Raw genomic sequence first — 22,601 nt, forward strand, 5'->3', positions numbered from 1 at the left:
ACACTGTTGGGAGCCCAAAATGCCTGGAGGGCACCAAGGCTGGCATAGAATTGGCAGTATCAATTTTCCTGACTTTCAACAGTGTCCAGAGTCTGGGACTGTTTACTACCGCTTCCTTGTTGCAGCCAGGCTGCTCACAATAATAATAGGCTTCATCTGTGCTATATACATTGAAAGCAGTAGCACGCCGCTTTAAACAGCCATGGTTTGCCCCAAAGAATCCTGGGAATGGTAGTTTGTTAAGGCTGCTGACTGTTGTTAGGATCCCCCCCCCTTTCCTCTCTGAGCTACAATTCTCCAGAGCGGTAGTTAACAATCAATCCCTCTTCCTAGGGGACTCTGGGAATTGTGGTTCTGCGAGGGGGAACAGGGGTCGCCTAACAACTCCCAACAACATCCTTAGAAGGCTATGGCTCCCATGACTCTTTTGGGGAAGTCCATGTCTTTTAAAGGGGTGTGGTGGTGCTTATATAAATGTGTAGTGCAGATGGGGATCTAAATGTTTAATTTGCTGCGGGTGTTGAAGATTTGTGGTGCTCGTTTTGTGGTGGTTCTGAAAGAACTCTACACGGGAAGTTTCCGTGGAATGTTAATACTTTCTTTGGGTTATTGCTAGGTTGCTGTTTTTCCTTGTGCTACTCTTGTCAGAAGGTTTTGCTTGTCAGAAGGTTTTGCACTGCGACTTGGGGCTATTGCTGCCTGTGCCTCCCTGCAGAATGCAGTGCAAAATAATAATAATAATAATAATAATAATAATAATAATATAATAATTAATAATAGCAAAGTTCTTGGGTGCTATCAACAAAAGCTGCATAATTCTTCTGTTGTTTTTATCCTAATGACTCTTGGCCAGAAGAAACTCAAAAGTGGCTAACAGTTAAAACATACAATGCTTTCGAACTACTGTAGAAAGATGACCTGGTCATACTTGGCAACTTGTGCTATATTTGGCAGCTCCCCTAAGGCTACTAATAATTGTGGTTGTACCTTGTATGTGTACTCTTAGTGTAGCTAGTGTTCACAACCTATTTTATGACTTGTGGTTGTTGCAGTAATTTGCAGCTTTTATTTTGCACTCATGGTTTTGGTTTAAACAATCGCGCTATGAGAAAAGGGCAACCCGCAGTTGCGTATTGCAATAAATGGAAACCACAGTGGCAGCGCTTGTCAGATCATCCAAAGGTTGTAATGCCTGCCTAGGCAGAAGCGTTGAGCAGTTTCTCAGCCATTCCAACTGCTTTAGGCTGATGGGTCTTGCAAGGAGAAAGGTCTTCCAGGCTACAAAAATGTTGCTTCTGTTTAAGGTTTCTTTTCATATGCAACGTGCATTCATACCGGTGTATGCTTAGCTGCACGTATAAGTATGATGTAAGAATGCCTGAGCACATGGTAAACTTATGGAACCAGACCGCACATGAGACATTTGGTTTTTGCAGCAGCATGAAACACTTCCAGCACTCAGACCACTGTCTGGAGAAGAGTGGTGCATGCACACCCACACTCAGAGAACTCAGCTACCCATGCATTAATTCAAAGAGAATATTTTATTGCAGTGTTGTTGGTTGGACTACAACTCCCATCATCCCTAGCTAGCAGGACCCCAGCGGTCAGGGATGATTGGAGTTGTAGTCCAACAGCAGCTGGAGACCCAAGTTTGAGAAACACAGTTTTATTATTAAATTTCCACCTTGCCCTTCCAGGAAAAATGGGGAGTTCTTTCCAGCATTGGGGTCAAGCTGAGATGAGTAGCAGCAGCAGTTCAGATACCTGCTGTACTGTTAGTGAAAAACAGTGCAGAAGTCGAGTGGAGAAGGGAATGTGGGACTCCCATTAGCTCCTGTGGCTCTGGTTGTATTGTACGCAACAGTATTATATTCCATTGTGTGCATTGATCGTATGTATTGAGCCCGCTGAATTCTATCCAGATGTTTTCTTTCTGACCCTCTGCATCTTGCAGTCGTATGAACTAGGAAGGGACTGTTGCATGCCTTCCTGAGAGCCAATGCAGCTGAGTATTGGGGGGCGCACGAGGAAGGAGCAGAACCCCCCTTTTTGCCTCCTCTCCAAAATGCTGATTCCCTGCCCCCAACTTCGTTCAGTGTGTAAAACAAGACTAGGGAATTACAAAGGAGCTGTCCCAGATGGAGGAGCCGAAGATGTGAGGCAGCTGCCAGACTGGTGGTCCAAGATAGTGCCGGTTCCATTTATCTCCGAGCTGTTCTGTTCTGGACGTCTCCCCCACTCCCCAGATCGGAGATGCTCAGCTAGCGATGGGAGTCTAGAATATGCAGCCAGGTGTGGCTGGGCTGAACCCAGCCTAATGGACTAGGCTGATAATAGAGCTGTGCTGTAAACAGGACACCCCACCCTGCCTCTGCTTCTCTCGCATGCCATCTTTGTCTTGCAGCGAGCATTGTTTTGCTGCCTCTGGTGTATTTTTAGGCCGTGCTGCTTTGACGGGAGCTGAGAAGTGCTCCCAGGCCAGCTGTAGGGACTGCAATCTTTCTTGGCTCTGCTCTCTGTCTGTCTATGCAGCCACTGATTTCACAGGTGCCTTCAGCGTGGCAGGGCCTATCAGGTGTGAGTTATATGGGGGGGGGGGCGTTTACCAGCTGACCACCCCAACCCTGGGATCGTGAGTTTGTGCAGACTGCCTTTTCACCACTGAGCGGCCACATCTCTAGGGTTAAAGGGCAGAGCTTTCGGGCTGCTGAACCAGCCTTCGAGCTGGCTTGCGACTGCTCTGAAATGGAGTGCGCTTTGCATGCGCCTCAAATAGAGCCTGCCTGATGCTCAGTCAACAACCGGTGGAGGGGGTGCCTTAAATAGCTGCTAAACTGCTGTGAGTCAGGAGCTCTCAATCTGAGCTGCCAGAGATCTCTCCTTGGCAGCGTACCAGGAGGTCCCGGCTTTGGTTATTACGAGTGCATATTAATTTACGTGTTAATGAAAAAGCAAACAATCTCCAGCCTTGGGGCTTGGGTTGGCATTTCTCTTTTGCTTTAAACACGGTAGCCGGGAGCGTGATAGCTGAGAGTGAGCTGGGAGCCAGGAAATCGTCACTTCAGAGCTCTCCGGCTCAAACCACAAATTTGCGGGTGGCTCTGTGCCACTTGGTCTGTGTCAGCGCTTCCACCCCCCCCCCCAAAGTACATCGATAACGCAGGCGTGTGCTGTGGGAGGGGCTGTAGAGTTTGCTACGATAATGTGTTGTGAAGTGGTTAGATATTCCATAAATCTGAAGTATTACAATGCGGTTCTTGGGGCCTTTGCAGCTCATGATAACAGCGTTTTCATTTCTTCTCCCTAATCAGGCTAGTACCAGTTACTTGCCAATAGTCCAGTATTCTGCTGCTGCTGCTGCTGCTGCTGCTACTACTACTACTACTACTACTACTACTACTAAAGTGGGGAGGGTGAAAACTTTGATGCAAGGGGGTGGCTGCTGCCCCCCTTTTTGCTTTACGAAAGAAACTGGTTGGGTGAGAGAAGGAAGCATGCACTCTGTGCCGGCAAGCCGGGGGTGTCTAGCCTTTAAAAAGCTAAATATGAAAAAGCAACCCCCAAGAAATGGGGAAGCTGGACAGAGCAGGGCAATAACATACCCTGGATGCAGTGTTCGAAACTCCCATTGTTCCAGGCCAGGGGTCAGCAAACTTTTTCAGCAGGTCCACTGTCCCTCAGACCTTGTTGGGGGCAGGACTATATTTTGAAAAAAAGAATGAATTCCTATGCCCCACAAATAACCCAGAGATGCATTTTAAATAAAAGAACACATTCTACTCATGTAAAAACACGCTGATTCCCGGACCATCCGCGGACTGGATTTAGTAGGCGATTGAGCCGGATTCAGCCCCCGGGCCTTAGTTTGCCTACCCATGGTTCAGGCCAGGCATAGGCAAACTCCGACCCTCCAGATGTTTGGGACTACAAATTCCCATCATCCCTAGCTAACAGGACCAGTGGTAAGGGATGATGGGAATTGTAATTCCAAACATCTGGAGGGCCAGAGTTTGCCTATGCCTTGTTTAGGCACATTTTGCGACAGGGAATTTGGTTAGCATTTGGTTTCTGAGCTCTGAGCGCAGCACTATGCCTACAAATTCAGATTAAAACTGCAGAGTATGGAAGAAAAGGAGGGCCCTTTTCTGCCTCTCCACTTCCAGCTACTCTTAAGACTGGAGAAGAGACCCTCTTAAGAATATTAGGGGTGTGTGCAGGGGAAGCACTAGGCCATGTGAAAAATAAGCATAGTATTTTAGCTGCAGTTCATTCATTTTCAGCTTTCTATTCTTGTTATAAAAGAAAGTGTGCCTACACATTCCATTCCTGCACCCATAACCTAGGTTTAAAGTGCCATTTAGCTCCTAGCTTTCATATCTCAGTTTCTAACACTGCCTGGATAATGGGCAACTTCTGGGGTCTAAATGCGGCCCTCCATGCCTCTCTGTGTGGCCCCCAGGGCTCTTCCCCAAGCCACACACCGCTCCCACAGGCCACATTTTCCTTAAGTGTGTTTGTTTTGCATGGCTGGAATGTGTCCTTTAACCGCGACCATGAACCTTGCTTGCCTAGGAATAGGATGCAGAGGCAGGTCTCCCTGTGTGGAAATAATCTGTCTTCTGCCTGGACTGTTGTGACTCACTAATACCCCATCCTGTAGGATTCTATCAGTTACATTTATCTACACAATCGGAATGAACGTCTGGAACCAAAATGCTTTTTCTGTGCAGCCTGAGCAGGAGCAGTTGCCATTAACGAAAAGAAGTCGCAGTAGGCCAATACATATGTGGACTGTTTCTGAATCAAGTGACTTTTCTTTGAATTATCAAAGTTCTTAATCTAGCTCAAGTTGTCAACTGAACTATCCAGATGTTTAACTGCGGGTCAATCACAGTCATTTGAAAAATAGACTTTAGAGCCATCTTGCCCCCAAATGGCAACTAGACATTCCATTTTGGCGACTGCAACCTTGGTTTAAGGAGCCATTTGGCCCCTAGCTTATATATCTGAGTTTCTAACACTGGTGGAGAGAGCGCAGTTGCACTCAGGTCCTCCTTGCACGTTTTCCATAGGCATCTACTTGGCCCCTGTGATGCTGGACTAGATTGGCCTATGGCCTGATCTCTTCTGTTTTTAAGGGGCCTGACTCTGCACAAGGCAAAGCTTCCTACGGGTCTTGAGTCTCCATTATGATTAAACTGCATGCGACACTGTTCAGGGCACAGCTTGCTTTATATCCATCCGTCAAGGTTCTTGAGGTGGCAAATGTCACATAGGACCCATGTGGTTAACAGCACTTGTGAGTGCTGTACAGTGTGCTTCCTTTGCCAATGAGTGAGCTGGCTCTCGCGCATCTGAAATCAAAAGTGCAGAGGCTCTTGAGGTTTCAGTAATAAAACCTGCTATGATTAACACTTAAGATCAGGCACCGTGGCCTGCCTAAGCCTACCTAGTGGCTTTAGATAAAGTTGGATCATTGCTCAGGGTTGTTTCCAAGAAGGGTATCTCTCCTGTTCCTACCAGGAGATGCCAGGGATTAAGACCTTTTGCCTTCAAAGTTTGTGCTTTTACAACTGAGCTGTGGTCTCGTTCCTCCCCTGCCAACAAGCTATGGCTTGGCAAAGCTGAGATCTTGGGTCCCCGAACTGAGGCTTAGCCTATCAACTTCCAGAAATGCTGGGGACCAGGGACTGGGCATGCTGGGAAGCAGGAATGTTCACAGAGCACAGCTGTTCCTAAATATGGCTGCAGCCGTTGGCATCAGAAATAAGTGCATAAAATAGACTTGCCCCGGCACAGTCGAGGAAATAGTAATCATCATTTTACTAAGAAAATAGTTGCAGATCCTTGTAATAATTTGGGGAGGCCTACACCAGGCCCAGCCTACATGCGTACAGTCTAAAAATAAGAGGAGGGGATGCATTCCTGTACAGAAGCAATTGGGAAGCGAATGTATTAAGATGCAATTAGATGTCTGTCCCAAGGGCTAGGTGTTACACCATCTCATCTCGTATTTCATCTCTAAGCCTGTGAGGAAGGTTCAGCTGAGAGAATTGCCCAAGGCCACTGAGCAAGCCAGTGGATTGGGGGGGGGCGTGTTTCTCACGCTAAATTGGATACAGGTGCAGTTTGTTCAGAAGGCGCTTAGATTGCCTCTGTTGCAAAGGAGGTGTGAGTCCCCCTTTCCCTTTGGAAAAACCTGGGGAAGGTGCAGCCAGTCCTTTTCACACATAGAATCAGAGTTGGAAGGGACCCACGAGGGTCATCTAGTCCAATCTTTTTGCCCAACGTGCGACTCGAACCCATAACCCTAAGACTAAGAGTTTTACGTTCTACCGACTGAGCTATTAAATAATAATAATAATAATAATAATAATAATTAATAATAATAATTTGTTTATACCCCGCCCATCTGGCTGGGTTTCCCCAGCCACTCTGGGCGGCTTCCAACAGAATATTAAAATACAATAGTCTATTAAACATTAAAAGCTTCCCTAAACAGGGCAGCTGCCTTCTAAAAGTCTGGTAGTTGTTGTTCTCTTTGACATCTGGTGGGAGGGCGTTCCACAGGGCGGGTGCCACTACTGAAAAGGCCCTCTGCCTGGTTCCCTGTAACCTCACTTCTCGCAGCGAGGGAACTGCCAGAAGGTCCTAGACACTGGACCTCAGTGTCCGGGCAGAACGATGGGGGTGGAGACGCTCCTTCAGGTATACTGGGCTGAGGCCGTTTAGGGCATTAAAGGTCAGCATCAACACTTTGAATTGTGCTCGGAAACAGTCGATGCTGCCTGTCTTAAAGGGGAAGGGCAGTAGTAGTGCTTTGTTTACAGGTGCACCCTTCCCAACTGACTTGTACAGGAAGAGGGTTTAGCAGGACTTAAAGAAACGCTTGGAAACTTGTTGCTAGCTCCTGCAATCTAGAAAGCTGACCTGCTGCATGGGGCCTTCAAGGTAGACAAGTGAGCTCTTCCTGGCTTTGTCCCGGTTTGCCTGTCACAGTAAACCGTAGCTAGGAATATGCTGTGAACACAGAGAGGGGTCCTGTTTTGTTTCTCCCCTAACATGGGCACAGGAGTTGCAAGCCGCACTTCTAGGCTTAGCTTTATGTCTGATCGTGGTGTTTTGCTCCAAACAAACCACAGCACAGAGCCAAGGTTTATTCTCATGGCTTGTTTGAGCTAAACAAATGGTCCATCGTAAAGCTAAAGCCAGATATCCCGGCTTGTCGCTGCTGTACATGGTAAGGAGAGTTGCGTTCACAGTAAACCATTAACCATGCGTGGCAGCCTTTGCGTCCTGGAATTCCCAAGGCCAGCAATAATGAAATACAGTCGAACAAATTTTAAATTGGTTACAGTAAATAAGCAATGAAAGCAATAAAGCGGTGCAACAAGTAACAGGAGGTCGGTAGCAATAAAAGGAAAAAGAATTGAGTTGCTGATGAGCAAAAGCAGAGTTTTGACTGAGCATCTTATAAGCAAATCAAGAGAGGATCAGAGGAGTAAAAAGAGCGACTCAGATTTGCATGAAATTTGTGCATGCTGGTGTGTGCACGCTGTGTATATAAATACAGTACATTTCACTCTAATACAACTCCCTAGAGTGGGGAAGCTTGGCCAGCTGACCAGGGTGCCTATCCGGTCTGCTGTCAAGGTGCTGACGGTTGTTTGGCAACATCAGGACCCCTCCTGCTCTCCCTTCTTAGGGGTCTTGAAACTGGGCTTGGACCAGATAGCCTTTTGAGTCTGTAAACCTGCCCTCCATAAAAAGTAGGGCGCATTGACCATTTTCCAAATGAGCTTTCCTTGGGGAAGAGTTCCCAAACCTGGGGACCGCTGCAGAGAAGGCCTTAATCCCATGTGCCCACCCGCCACATCTTGGATGGTGAGGGTTCACAGAGGAGGGCGTCAAATGCTATCCAAGTGGGAGGAGGCAACCTTAAGGATAGTGTGGGCTTTAAAGGTCAAAATTAGCACTTTGGATTGTGCTTGGGAACCGGCAGCCAACGGAGACGGCACAACACCAGAGAGCTCCGTAGTCCAAAAAACAAAATCCAAGCTTTGGTAAATACTCCCTGTCTGTGGAATGCTCTCCCCAGGGAAGTTCGCCTGGAGCCTTCATTATACACCTTTTGGTGCCAGGCAAAAACGTTCCTCTTTAACCAGGCACTTGGTTGATCCGATTTACTACATCCTATGCTCTTTTAAAATGGGGTGTGTGTGTAATTGGGTGGTTTTTATTTTTATTAGGTGTTTTGTGTTTTTATATCTTGATTTTATTATGTGAACCGCCCTGAGACCCCCGGGTATAGGGCCGTATATAAATTCTAATAATATTTATTAATTAAACTACTACTCTAGGTGCTGAATTTTGAACAAGCTGGAGTATCCAAATGGGGAATCTATTTTTTTTTTAAAAAAATACTATTTATTAAATTTTCCACTTTAACAATCCAATCAAACCATATTAAATATTCCAAATTATACATATTATTCAATAATCAAACAGTCCAAGTATTATGCCAAATTATATATAAAAAAATGGAGGTATCTTCCCATGTTCTGAGGTTGGGGGGCTCTGATCATCTCATACCTCTACCGCTTTCATAATTTCCGTGATAGTTCCCATAAATCATTCCAATGTTAATCCTCGTTACTTTTCACAGCCTCTGAGTTTATCAAACAAGCGAGATCAAACAAAACAATATATTCTCTGTGGAATTTACGTCCAGGGTTCCCTCCAAATGGGGAACCTAAGGCACCTCTGGCAATGAACAGATAAAGTGTCGAAATTATATGAACGGCATATGCAAAAACAAAACGCAGCCCCATCCATTTGCAAAATTTTGGGGAGATTTGGCAGGGTGCGGAGGGAATCTGCTAATAATTGTTCCTTCCCTTTGGGGTTTTTTGATTTAGTTCTTGTTGCTTATTCAGAAGCACATGCATCAGAAAGGTTAGGAAAATCATATGGCCGGTCTATGCACCATACATTTAAAGGATTTGGCTTCCTGGGAATTGTAGTTTGCCCCCTCACAGAGCTTGACTTCCCTACATTACAGATAAGCTCCTGCTGCAGGTAGAAGAGATTTAGGAGTGATGCTTTGAATTCTTAACTTGTTTCTCTTCCTCTCCAGCTAGTGTCCCATGTGCTGCGGCCGGTCCGGTCGAGAAGGCCTGCCGGAACAGGCCCCCCCGGGTGAGGCGCACTTCCTCCCTAGACACCGTCCTTGGATCGTACCTCTTGGGCCAGTGGCCTCGGGATGCGGAAGGAGCTGCCGTGGCGCATATGAGTGACAAATCCACCCAGGTACTGGAGCTACCTTTTTGCAGGGACAGTGGGAGATCATGGAGGGATGATGGGGCAGATCCTGAAGGTGGCAGGAGATGTTGCCTGGTTGGGCTGGTGTTCCCAGAGGTCAGGCTGGGATCAGCAGTGATGTGTTTACACGAGCCCTCTCAACTTAACCGCTTCGTAATAAAAGCTTTTGCCAGATCAGGTCAGAGGTTCACCTTGTCCTGCACGGAGCTGAGTGATGCATTGAGAAATTACCTGAAACGATTATGGTGTTCACATCACTATACTGGTTTCAGACAGTCTGAGCTGGCGATAAACCGTGCCAGTTCAAATGGCCTGCAGACAGCAAAGTCGCAGGCAGGCAGGCAAAAGGAACCTAAGGTGGGAAGGAAGAAGCAGCCAAGATACATTCCAGAGTTGAACATCGTGGTGTTCAGCTGTTGGTATATCACAATGTTGAAAACCAGATTATCTCTCAGTCCTACTCACCCCAGCACTGTCTCCTGCCTTATTGCAAACTTCCAATTTGTTGCCATACAGTTCTGTCTGCAGTATGGCAATCTTGGTGCCCAGCCCCAGTAAACACTATGCAAAGTCTTGGGGGAACTTTCCCCCTCCATCTCCCAGGAGTGGCCCTTGGCTACAGGCAAGAGATGCCTGGAGCAGGGCTGGGCGATAACAGTTTTTCAGCATTACGGTATATCACCAGCCAAACATCGCGGCCAGGCGATATACCACGATGTTGAAAAACAAGCTGCATTGGCCTCCGCTTGCGAGGCATGGTTGAAATTGCCGTAGCTCTCACCGTGGGAACTGAGGCAGCTTCGCCCCTTGCCTAGCGGACTGGGACAATGCAGTTTGTTTCTGCAGCTCAGCTGGGGCGTGGGAGGGCTCCCGAGCCCCCACTGAGCCATCCCTGGTGCTCTCCCTGTTTGTGTGAGAGCCAGCACTGGGCTGGCGGATCCTTTAACTGCTCGGCTGAGGTTAGCTCACTCCTCAGCTGAGCAGTTAACAGATGCATTGGGAGGAACAAGCTGTATCGGCGTCTCACCAATGCAGATTTTTCCCCTCTGCACAGTATGATATATCGCTGGTGAAACTGCCACCGCTTCTGAGTCCCTCTGCTAGCAGCGCTTGCTGGAGGAAGTCGCTAGCAGAGGGACTCGGAGGCGGTGTCAGTTTCACCAGCAATATACCTCTGAGTGAAGTCGACATTGCGGTCTGCTCCTCATCCCGGTCCTGGGCGATATATTGATATATCGCCCAGGCCTAGCCTGGAGGGGCTGTTTTGCAGTTGTGTTGCACAACCACGGGGTTTGGCTTCTGTGGCGATGCAGGTGATCTGAAGAACCTCTGCTTTCATCTTACTTGCAGCCCACACGGTTGTCAAGCAGACAGTGCTTGATGGGAAGCGAGAGGCGGTTGCTAAGGAGGCATCAGTTGCTGGATGACGGGCAACGAGCGGTGCAGTCCAGCTGCATCTGGAGTGCCGCAGGTTCCCCATCCTTGCTATACTCCACAAAAGCATTTAATATGTCTGTTAGTCCTTAAAGGGTGCTACCGGACTGTTTGGTTGGAGAGGCAGGTAAAAGACAGGTGTGCCCTTCCCAGGCATTCAACCCAGTAGCTGAACGTAACCTCTTTGTTCTAATTTTCAGGTTACGGGTTCAATCCCCGTATGGGACAGCTGACTATTCCTGTATTGGCAGGAGGTTGGACTAGATCAGGTTTCCTCAACCTCGGCCCTCCAGATGTTTTGAGACTACAATTCCCATCATCCCTGACCACTGGTCCTTCTAGCTAGGGATCATGGGAGTTGTAGGCCGAAAGCATCTGGAGGGCCGAGATTGAGGAAGCCTGGACTAGATCCTCAGGGTCCCTTCCAACGCTACAACCCATATTCTGTCTCCACATTTGGTGGCTGTACGTTGTAAGGAAGAGTAGGAAACATTAAGGAACTTTAAAGTGGGGCCTGAAGTCAGAAATGGAAGTACTTAAAAATAAAACTGTGTGTGTCTTTTGTGTCTTTTGGCCAAACAGCAATACCCCCAACCTGGAGAAAGCAACCCATGGGCAGAAATGGATTTGCTGGGCTTGGAGTGAGGGCTGTCTCCAACAGCCTGCGACTGTACAGTGGTACCTCGGGTTAAGAACGTCATTCGTTCTGGAAGTCCGTTCTTAACCTGAAGCTGTTCTTAACCTGAAGCACCACTTTAGCTAATGGGGCCTCCTGCTGCTGCTGCTGCTGCGCCGCCGGAGCACGATTTCTGTTCTCATCCTGAAGCAAAGTTCTTAACCTGAAGCACTATTTCTGGGTTAGCGGAGTCTGTAACCTGAAGCGTATGTAACCCGAGGTACCATTGTACTGAGAACCCTTAGTGCTGCCCCACAGGGGACCGTATTTTGTTCAGCAACAGCATTGCCCAGCCGCCTTTCCCTTTGGCGGAAGCTAAACCAAGGCTATGCACCCGGGGAGGGGAATATCCTGGTCACTGTTTTGCAACCCTCTTGTAAAACCAGATGTGCAAGGGTTTAAGCTGGACTTTAAAATTTAACTTAGATTGTGCAAAAAAAATTCTGCTGGAAAACATTGAGCCGGGTAAACTAGAAGTCTAAATGCCTTTCCCTGCAAAATGCATGCATGCCCAGGCTGGGTGAGAGTGCTCTCCTAAGTCTCATACCCTGCTCTTTGTGTCTGGCTTTCTAGGGAAGGCCTTCCCTGTTGTGCTTCTGCTGGTTAGAGGCAAAGCTTGACTTTTCCTTGGCTTTTGTTGCAGAGGCAGCTGTCCTCCTGGAAAGGGGCTCAGTGCTCCAAGGCTCTTTCAGCTCGGCTCGCCGCCCTGGGCCAAAACCCTTATATAACATTTCTCAGGGCTGTGTGCCATGCGCTGATTTTGAGATCGAGGGCTCTTGCGATGGAAGAGAGGCTTGCTCAGCGCGAGGCGTGTGTGCTCCTGGATGGAGCGGGGAGCCTCCAGCCATCGAGGAAGCCTTGGCAACCCATAAATATTTCTGCAGAGCAACAAATGGTCCTTCTGAGACAAAAGGACAGCCTTGGCCCCTTTCAGCTGGAGATGAATCTAGCCTTTTTAATTGGAGTGCCTAGATAGAGAGCGTGTTACAAAACCAGCCTCGCAAGCAGTGACCAAATAGGTACATTAGCTTGAGTGGCTCCCTGCAGGGTTCAGCGTTTCATCCATTAAGAGAGGTACTCGGAGTAGCAACAGCTTGGAAAGGAGGCAGATCCATAAAAAAAAAAAAAAACCACCACTAGGCAAAGTTAACAGCATGGCGGGAGCTGGAAAAGCAGCCCAACGAAGCTATAAAAATACAACATAACTGGGCCCCGAGGTATTAAATCCTAGAAAAACAAACCTTTTAATTGGGAGCCTTAAGCTGCAAAGCAGTGGCTGGGAAGGTTTCCCTGGGGATAGAATTCCAAAATGGCGGTACCATCACCAAGCGTGCTGTCCCTCCTGGCCAGACTTAGGGCTGGTTTTCGGCGCAGCGGTAAATGTGTGCCTGCGCCATACCTCTTCAAACCATGCGTGGAGTCTCACGTTGCTGAATAGGCTTTTATAAAAATGAAACTCCTTCGCATGGAGAACTTGAAAACCCTTTCTTCCTGGTGTGCTAGACTTCCAAGTGCAGGGAGTTGGGAGTGCCTGCAGGAGTACTGATGTGTATGTGAAGCGGTGGAGTCTTCCCACAATTTAATCGCTTCTGCAAGAACCAGGCCTTGGGTCTCCTGCAATGTTGGAACCTACAGCCCTATGGCATCTGCTGATCTGGGTGACCAAAGAAGTACAGTGTTACCTCAGGTTACATAAGCTTCAGGTTACAGACTCCGCTAACCCAGAAATAGTACCTTGGGTTAGAACTTTGCTTCACGATGAGAACAGAAATCATGCTCTGGTGGCGTGGTGGCAGTGGGAGGCCCCATTAGCTAAAGTGGTGCTTCAGGTTAAGAACAGTTTCAGGTTAAGAACGGACCTCCGGAACGAAGTAAGTACTTAACCCGAGGTAACACTCTACATGGGAAGCTTCCTTAGATTGAGTTGGACCTGTAGTCCATCTAGTATTGCCAACACTGATTGGCAGCATCCTGCAAAGCTTTTCTGATGTGGGTCTTCCCAAGCTTAGGTAGAGAAGACGAGGATGGAACCTGGGACCTTCTGCATGAAAAGTAGCTGCTCTAGTCCTGACCTATGACCCTTACAGAAGAGGTTGGATCAGAGCTATGCAAGTCCACCTGTGCAAGGCAGGTCTAGGGTAGCACTTGCACAGTGACTGTAATGTTGGTTTAGCCAAGACGCGCAGCCAGTCTGGACAACCACAAAGGCTTCCTTATTGAACCTGCCCCAGACCAAGGAACTTGGGGGTTGCCCCCATTTTCATCCTTGCAACAACCCTTTTAGATAAGCTCGGTTGAGAGCCTGGGCCAGCCGAGGACTTGAACCTGAGTCTTCCTAGCCCAAGGCCGGCACGTTCTTTGTGCAGCCTGCCGTTCTGGTGCTGCGCCCACTTCGCCGCCTCTCTGCCATAGGGGGAGCGTGGGGATCTTGAGGCAGACTGCGCAAGCTCAGGTCGCAGGTGAAGCGAGTGCCTGAAATCCTTTTTTTCTCTTGTGTGCAAGAGCTGGTTTAACGTTTCAACAGAGCCTCCCAAACCTCCTGCCTTTCTGTGGGTGCTGTGGCTGGCTTTCTGCTGTGAAGACAAAGGATTTATTTATATTTATAGCCTTGGGGATGAGGCTCGAGAGGCACGCCCTTCCCTGCAGATTATCTGACCTTGTGGTTTCAGACCTTGTGGTTGTCTTCTCAAAGCACTTTCCTCCCCTTCTCTCCTGCTCGGCGGAAGCTGTTTGGCCACCACTAGAATAACGTGTTTGGAAACTTCCTGCCTCATGGCTGAAAGTTTCCTCAGGGGCAGGGTGCTCAAAGCCAGGCCTCCCCCATGGCAGCAGCACCAAGAGCTTGCAGCTTGTGTGTGTGTGTGTGTGTGTGTGTGTGTGTGTGTGAGGGTGTTCTCTCCTGCCCCACATTCCCTCTCCACCCCCTAGCCAGTGCACACTTTATTATTTGTATTTGATTTTTATTTATTTCTTAATAAATGTTACAGAAAATTAAAATCAAGTAAACTAATACAGTGGCACCTCGGGTTACATATGTTTCAGGTTACATACGCTTCAGGTTACAGACTCCGCTAACCCAGAAATACTACCTCGGGTTAAGAACTTTGCTTCAGGATGAGAACATAAATTGTGCTCTGGCGGCGCAGCAGCAGCAGGAGGCCCCATTAGCTAAAGTGGTGCGTCAGTTTAAGAACAGTTTCAGGTTAAGAACGGACCTCCGGAACAAATTAAGTACTTAACCCGAGGTACCACTGTACTAATACAAAATTAAACTAAAGAAAATACATGTACCCCCCTACCCTGCAAATAATAATAATAATACAATAACAATAATATTTTATTATTTATACCCCACTGGGCGGCTTCCAACAAAATATTAAAATACAATAATCTATTAAACATTAAAAGCTTCCCTAAACAGGGCTGCCTTCAGATGTCTTCTAAAAGTCTGCTAGTTGTTGTTCTCTTTGACATGTGGTGGGAGGGTGTTCCACAGGGCGGGTGCCACTACCGAGAAGGCCCTCTGCCTGGTTCTCTGTAACATAAACGCTACATACCCCCATGACTTCCCTCCACCACAACTCGACTTCCTTTAGCTCAAATGTAAATACTATCATTGCATTCTTTGGACAATACATCTCTTATGGCCACTTCTAATTATTGTTCTCACTGATACTTGACATACTTAATCCATGCATATCAACATATTCTTTTTAGAGCAATGTTTTGTTCCATATACTCCTCCAAGCCCTTGTGTACACTTTAGGAATGGAGGCAGCTTACAGCTTTCCTTGAGCGCAAATGAGCATGAAATCTGCCAGCCGATGTGCATTTCAGCAACGAAGCAAAATAAAACAAAGCTTTCTGGGCTCTCCGCTGCAACATGATGTGGGATTTCCAGGCAGGGCAGCTCAGCCGTTCTTGCAGCCGGGGCAGGAGGCTTGCACCAGGGTGCAGCAGTTTCACCTGCAAATAGTTTTTTGAGACATCGCTGCCGCACGTGGGGGGGGGGTTAGCCTCCCCCACACGGGTTGCATGGGTGGAATTTCCCCCTCGTGACCGGCGCTCCATAACTTGAAAGATAAGGGTTTATCTCGAGATTTTAAAAATACCTCGAGTGGCAGTTGCTATTTGCTCCTGCTCCCGAAAAGCTTTGCTGAAGGCTTGGGCGGCAACTCTTGGCTCCGCATCAACACTTGTGGGCACATTTTTTCCTGGCATGAAGTGGGGGCCAGGGGGGAGTCATTGGCATTCTACAGTTCCGCAAAATGTCTGGGTCCTGCCCCTTGCAACTCCTCTCCCGCCACTTGCAAGGCCTGTACCAGTCAGGATTTGCAGAGGTTCGAACTAACTTTCCAGCCTATGGCATCCTTTGCTGCTGCAGGGTTGTTCAACAGGGCTGTTTAAACAAAAAAACATAAGAAATGGCTGCCAGATTTCCTGTTTTACAACAGCCTTTCTAGGGAGGCCGGTCTTGCTGATAGAAAAGCCCCTTCTGCTGCCTTGGCAGCTGGACCAACCGGAGAAACAGAGCTGTCCCCAGACCATGGTCTTGAGTGCAGAGCTCTAGGGTGATTGGTCCTTAATAGCTTTCTCTGCACTGGTATTGCTCAGTTGCTGCTGGTCTTGGAGTATGCTCCACAAGATGGAAGCGTAATGTGTCCCAGCAGCCCAGCCACCTGGGTTGTAGGACAGGGTGGCTTGTCCTGTAAATCGGGGGGGGGGGCTTGAATGCTGGGGGTCTGGCAAGCCACTTGTCTGCAAGCAGTTGCCCAAACTTAGGCAATTCTGCCACCACTACTTCCTTTGCTTCTGTGCAGCCCCCACCTTGAGGGTCGTTGATATCACAGGCCAGCAGTGCTTGCATGGCAAACCCCTTGAATAGCAGGAAACAGACAAGTGCAATGCTCAGCCTTAAGGATCGCCTCTCACCATACAAACCAACCCGGACCCTTCACTTGTCACCTGAGGCCCTTTTCTATGCCCCCCCCCCATTCTGAGAGAGGTTCGGAGGGTGGCAACAAGAGAACGGGCCTTTTCTGTGGTGGCTCCCCATCTATGGAATGCTCTCCCCAGAGAGGCTCACCTGGCGCCATCATTACATGTCTTTAGGAGCCAGGCAAAAACATTCCTCTTTACTCAGGCCTATGGCTATTAAATACCGTATTTTTTGCTCCACAACACTCACTTTTTTCCTCCTAGAAAGTAAGGGGAAATGTCTGTGCGTGTTATGGAGCGAATGCCTACGGATGGCGGGGGGATCTGCTGCAGTCGTGAGCAGAGGATCCATGGTTCCCCTTCCTTCCCTCCTCCGTGGCTCGCTTTGAAACAGCAAAGCGGGAGAAGAGCCGCTGAGTGGGGAGGAGAGAGGGACAGAAAGCCTGCTTGCTTTAAAGGAGCAAAGCAGGAGAGGAGAGGAGCCGCTTACACGAGTGTAAGCGGCTCCTGTCCGGTTGGCTCCTTTAAAGCAAGCAGGCTCTCTGTCCCTCTCTCCTCCCCACTCAGCTGGCTAAATAGCAGCAAAGTTTTCCAGCGAGCCGGGGAGGAGGGAGAGAAGCAGAGCCTGCTTTGTTTAAAGGAGCAAAGTGGGAGAGGAGAGGAGCCTTCTCCTCTTATATCCCTCTTCTGCATTATTAGCAGCATCCTTCTCCACACACCCCACTCGTGCTCCTTGTCCCTTGAGTGCTTTTCCTTCCCTCCCCACTTAAAACGTGGTTACAAAGCACGGATACACATGGATCCTCAGGATTTTTGCACTGGGTCACCCCAAACTCACCATCAGATCACATAGCATGTCCATGGCTACAGCTTGCACCAAAAAAATCACGTACCCACTGTTGCCTGGGGCCGCAGTGGTGCAAAAATGTGGTTACAAAGCCTGGATCCACATGGATCCTCAGGATTTTTGCATTGGGCTACCCCAAACTCACCGTCAGATCCCATGTCTGTGGCCACAGCATGAACCACAAAAATCATACATCCACTGTTTCATTTAGAATATTTTTTTTCTTGTTTTCCTCCTCTAAAAACTATGTGCATGTTATGGTCGGGAGCGAAAAATACAGTAGTCTATGTATGGCCTGTGAAAATGTGGGACTTACGATGATGACTATTTTATTAGGCTTTATATCAGTATGCTTTTTATTATGTTTTCATTACCAATGTTCTGTGATGTGGTTTTAATGTTGTACCACCCCCCTGGGATCTTTTGATAAATTTATATAAATTTAATAAATAATAATACATTTCCAAGCAGGTCACGGAGATTGAATGAGAGGTGCTGGGTGTCATAAAATGAATATAAGGCTTTTCCTTAGTCTTTGAATAATGTTCTGCCTATAGTAACTTAATTTCATTGTCACCTTTACTTGGAATCTATTAGGATTTTGCTTGTAGCATTTGACTTATTTTTCTTAAGAGTTTGTTTTGTGTACATGAAGTGTTAAATTGCCCTGAGACTTTGTGACGTGATGGGCTACGGTTCCTAAATAAAGACCCAAGCATGGAAGCCTATAGGTTTGCTGGAAATGTTATTGCAGGGCTATGTGGGAAGTAGGGCTGGGCGATATCTGGCTTTCAACACTGTGATATATCACCAGCTAAACATCACAAAATGCAGGTATTATTATTATTTATTGAATTCATATACTGCCTTATACCCGGAGGTCTCAAGGATATATCACGATGTCTGAAATAAGGATTGTGCCATGTAGAAGTGTTGGTTGCCTTTGCAGTTTTTCTCACGTTGTGATTTTTGCCGGCACCTGCTCTTGTGATTCGCTGCCCCCCTGTATGAGGCAGGGGAGAGCTGAGCCACCAGAGTTAAGAGGTTGCAGGAATCGAGAGATGCCTTGGCGGGCTTCAGTTTTTCACACTTGGTGATTTTTGTATAGCACACACCCATCAAGATTTGCAGTACATTGCCAGGTTGAAAATTATGAAACTGATAATCACGATATGGACTCCAAACCGGTTTTTGATTATATATCACCCAGCCCTAAAGGTAAAGGGACCCCTGACCATTAGGTCCAGTCGTGGCCGACTCTGAGGTTGTGGCACTCATCTCGTTTTATTGGCCAAGGGAGCCGGCATACAGCTTCCGGGTCATGTGGCCAGCATGACTAAACCGCTTCTGGCAAACCAGAGCAGCGCACGGAAACGCCGTTTACCTTCCCACTAGAGCGGTACCTATTTACCTACTTGCACTTTGACGTGCTTTCGAACTGCTAGGTTGACTGAGCAACAGGAGCTCACCCGTTCGCAGGGATTCGAACCGCCGACCTTCTGATCGGAAAGTCCTAGGCTCTGTGGTTTATATTCTCCCTCAAAAAGAAGTGGTACGGAGCTCCACTTGGACTTCACTGGCTGAAATGTGGATGAACACTCTTCTTGAGTTAAGGTTTTCCTCCTCTGGGAACACTTCTGGGATAATTTTCCTGAAAGCAACTTGTGTGGAACACAAGCTCTTTGTGAATTTTGGCTATCGTACTCTGCAAGGAAGACGTGAAGGCATAGAAAGTCGTTCGCAAATCTTTCTTGAAAGTTTTAGTTGGGCTTTTTCCATCCAGGCCTGTGTAATCCATGACATTTTATACCAACGTCGTTGTGTAGGAAAACACCGGCCAAGCATTCTGCCCTGGATTCCAGATGCACTGAGAGCAGCAGCCAGAGTTTCCTAGGTAGCATGGCAATGTGGTTGTACTCTTAGTTCTTGTAGGAAAGTGATTTTTTTTCCATTTTCCAAAGTCCCACAAATTAGCCCTTTGGCATGACGCTTCCTCCCTCCAATGGCGTGTTTTCAGAATGACTCTTGCAAAGTAGACTGCCGTGTTGGAACTCGCTTGGACTGGCCGTGCTCTGCTGAACACTTTGCTCCCTTCTTTGCAGACTCCTGTGTCCTGGCACGAAGCAGAGGTGGGGAAAGCCGCTGCCCATAAGCGCTCGGCCTCGTGGAGTAGCATGGATCACCGCAGAGAGGTGAGAGAGCTGCTTAGCAAGCCAAACAAAAAAGATGCTTCCCGCACAGCACAGTGCACAAAGGAAACTCAGCCACTGGCCTGTGTTGAGCATCCCAGAAACCTAGAATTAGCATCCTTCACAGATAATACAAATCGGCAGGTAGTTTCGTCAAATAAGGAACCTTCCCACTAGGCCCTGTGCAGGCTTTCCCAAGCTTAGGTCTCCAGCTCCTGTTGGACTACAACTCCTTGTTGGACTACAACTCATTCCTAGCTAGCAGGACCAGCAAACAGGAATGATAGGAATTGTAGTCCAAAAGCAGCTGGAGGCCCAAGTTTGGGAAACCATGGTTTATAGTAACAAACCAGTTGTTGCTGCTGTTGCTGAATGCTGCTTGCGATCCTCACAAGCAGTGGCAGGGAGGAGGCACCATGCTCACCAAAAGCAGTAGTGGCTGGTGCGCATTGGTAGGGCGTGAAGGCAAGGGACCCAACAGCAGGGGGAGCCAGAGCCAGCTGATTCTGCCTTTATTACCATCCTCCTTGTTGAGTTCTATACGGAGGTGTAAGCTGACACCCTCTGTAATGATTGTAAGTAAGAAGGCAGGGAGTAGGGGCTGGCTGAGGACAGGCTGAGATGGGTGGGGCAGCGCCCCATTTGCCCTAAGAGGCAAGACTCTGCAGACAACGTCAGGCTAGTGGTCCATTAACTCAGCATTACTTACAGTGCCTAGCAGAAGCCTTCGAACTAGCTCAAAATAAAAAAGGAGATTATTATTTATTTTTTAAACAAGGTTTCATGCACCCAATGGATTTCACATAAGTATCTTTGAGGGCAAAATATAATAAACCTGGCAGTGTCTCTTCTCCAGTGAGGGAAATTAGAGGCCACCTAGAGAATAAGCTATGTTCCCAACTCCTCCTGTAGGTTCTCTCAAACAGTTCAAAGTGCTTGTTTCTTCCCGTGCAAAAGCTATATGGTAAAACACATTCGATGCATCGAGTTTCTCATATATACATATATACATACGTACATACACACACATATATACATATACATACATATGTGTTTTTTTTCCATGAATAGTGGTTATTAGGTGTTGCCTCTTCCTTTCGAAAGGATCCTCTTTGTGTTTGTGTGGGTGTTTTAAAAAAACTCACAGCAGAAACGGCCCCACAGATTTCAGAGGGAGCCCCCTGCAGAGCGAACAAGAGGCCTCCATTGCCCACAGGAAGCAGAGCAGCTGTTGCTGCTGCTGCTTCCCTGGCTTGTGTTTGCAAAAAACCAGGCCTAGCTATGTGACTTCCAGTTGCTTAAAAGACAACACCTCAAAAAGGTGACACCTCCTTAGAGGAACGACTGGTCCTATCAGAACGATCTGATAATTGGGCAGCAAGTTATCCCAGATGGCTGAGTTCCTTAGAGCATGGTCTGATAATGCCAAGGTCACAGGTTCGATCCCTGCATGCATGATGGGACAACGGCTTGTTTTCCTACATTGTAGGGATTTGGACAAAAGGATCCTCAGGGTCCCTTCCATGGCTGTAAGCCGGCACTGGAAGGGCACCTTGCAGAAGTTGCCCCCTGTGCTTGTCATGCATTGCGCATGGGCAGAAGAAATTGTGAGGTCCTTTGCCTCTTCTAAATGCAGGTTGCCTTCTCATTCCCCAGATTGCCAAACTGAAGCAGCAGCTCCAGAGAACGAAACTTGGTGCCCGGAATAGCAAAGAGAAAGACCAGATCTCCCCCGTCCAGGGGGATCATAGTGTCCTCTCGCCTGCCAAGGTATGCACCGCATCCCTCTCCTTTGTTTGCCCCCATCCGGCCAGAGGAAAACAGGGTCCAGCTGTCGATGGACTGTTGGCAAGAGACGAGCTCGAGGCTATTTTGGGGAAAGAGTTTGAAGTATTCAATTCTGCTGCTGCATTTTCAGGGGGGGAGGGCAAAACCGTTCTCTTCAGCCCCACCCAAAACAATGCGAGGAATTGGGGGGGGGGGCGCACACACACTTCCTTCTGGCCTGTGCTGGCTGCTGTGTATGTGGAGGTCAAGAGCCTTGCTCCAAGCTCAAGTGATCGTTCTTGAGCTGCCCTTTGAACTAGGCATTCAAGGTTCATTTCTCAGGATCCAGGTCTCTCGGCATCCCTTGGACCAAAAAAAGGAGAGGGTTCAGTGTTTGAGAGGCATGTGATTAGAAGGGTATTAGGAAGCAGGACTTAGGAGAGACCTTTGAGAGCGCATTGCCAGATGGGTCAGGGACAGGTTGCATGGACCAGTGCTCTGAGTCTTCCTCATACTAGACCAGAGTGGTGGAACTGGCCTATTAAGTATGCACCTACTTGACCGGTGCCCCTCCAGATGTTGTAGCTCCTGCCCACATGGCCCAGTGTCAGCAATGCCTAGGCAACACGATGACCATGTACGTACGCAATAGATAATCTTTATAGAATTCCTTCAAACCATAACAAGTACAAAATGAAATCTTTAGTCTCAAAGTCTCTGAAAATCTTTAACTGAAGCGAGGTACCAGACTTTGTACGATGAAGCTTTGTGTATTCAACAAATACGATGTCCAACACTGAACAGTGATTCCGGATATTGACTACTGTTTCATAGAATTCGTCAGCAGGGTCCCCAACCCCTGACCTCTCAATATCCCTTGGGCAAACAAAGGGATTCGAAGCTCAGTATTAGGGAAGGACATGATTGGCTGTAGAGCAGTGGGTCTCAAACTTTCGGAATAAAAATGTGCTCGTGCCACAACCAATTTCTTTAGTGATAAGAAATAAATTGGAAAATTAAAAGAAACAGCTAGCTGTGCTTGATTTTGGAAAGAAACCTATCCACATTCTGCAAATTAATTTTTTTTTAATGCTGTACTATACTGAAATGTTTAGATATTTGATTTTCCTTGAATCTTCCCATCATGCTAGCCACACCCTTAAAGAGCCACTGCTGTAGAGAATACTTTCCTTGCAAAAAGGTGTCGGTGGCTTGTTTTACCACATTGCTGGATGTCCTTATTGCAGGTTTCCCCACCTGCACCCTTTCCAGCCCTGACTGTTGCGCCGATCAGCCCTTGTTTGCACAACAGCCTCGACAGTCTCAATCAAGAACTGGAAGAAGTGTTTGTAAAAGAGCAAGGAGATGAGGAGCTCCTCAGGGTGAGTTACGGCTGGTTCCCAAAACTGCTGGGCAGAGCACATCT

General features: G+C 47.8%; 1 protein-coding gene across 2 annotated transcripts in view; it reads left to right on the forward strand.

The window, feature by feature from the left end:
- FAM117A (family with sequence similarity 117 member A) overlaps positions 1-22,601 on the forward strand; it is a 39,617-nt gene that overhangs the window by 10,919 nt on the left and 6,097 nt on the right. For both annotated transcript variants that reach the window (XM_079949824.1, XM_079949825.1), the window contains exons 2-5: positions 9,140-9,312; positions 19,322-19,411; positions 21,065-21,178; positions 22,423-22,557. In XM_079949824.1, coding sequence (XP_079805950.1) covers positions 9,140-9,312; positions 19,322-19,411; positions 21,065-21,178; positions 22,423-22,557 — 512 coding nt within the window. The remainder of the gene's footprint in view (positions 1-9,139; positions 9,313-19,321; positions 19,412-21,064; positions 21,179-22,422; positions 22,558-22,601) is intronic.

The sequence above is a fragment of the Podarcis cretensis genome, assembly GCF_951804945.1.
Source record: "Podarcis cretensis genome assembly, chromosome: 13".
Lineage (NCBI taxonomy): Eukaryota > Metazoa > Chordata > Lepidosauria > Squamata > Lacertidae > Podarcis > Podarcis cretensis.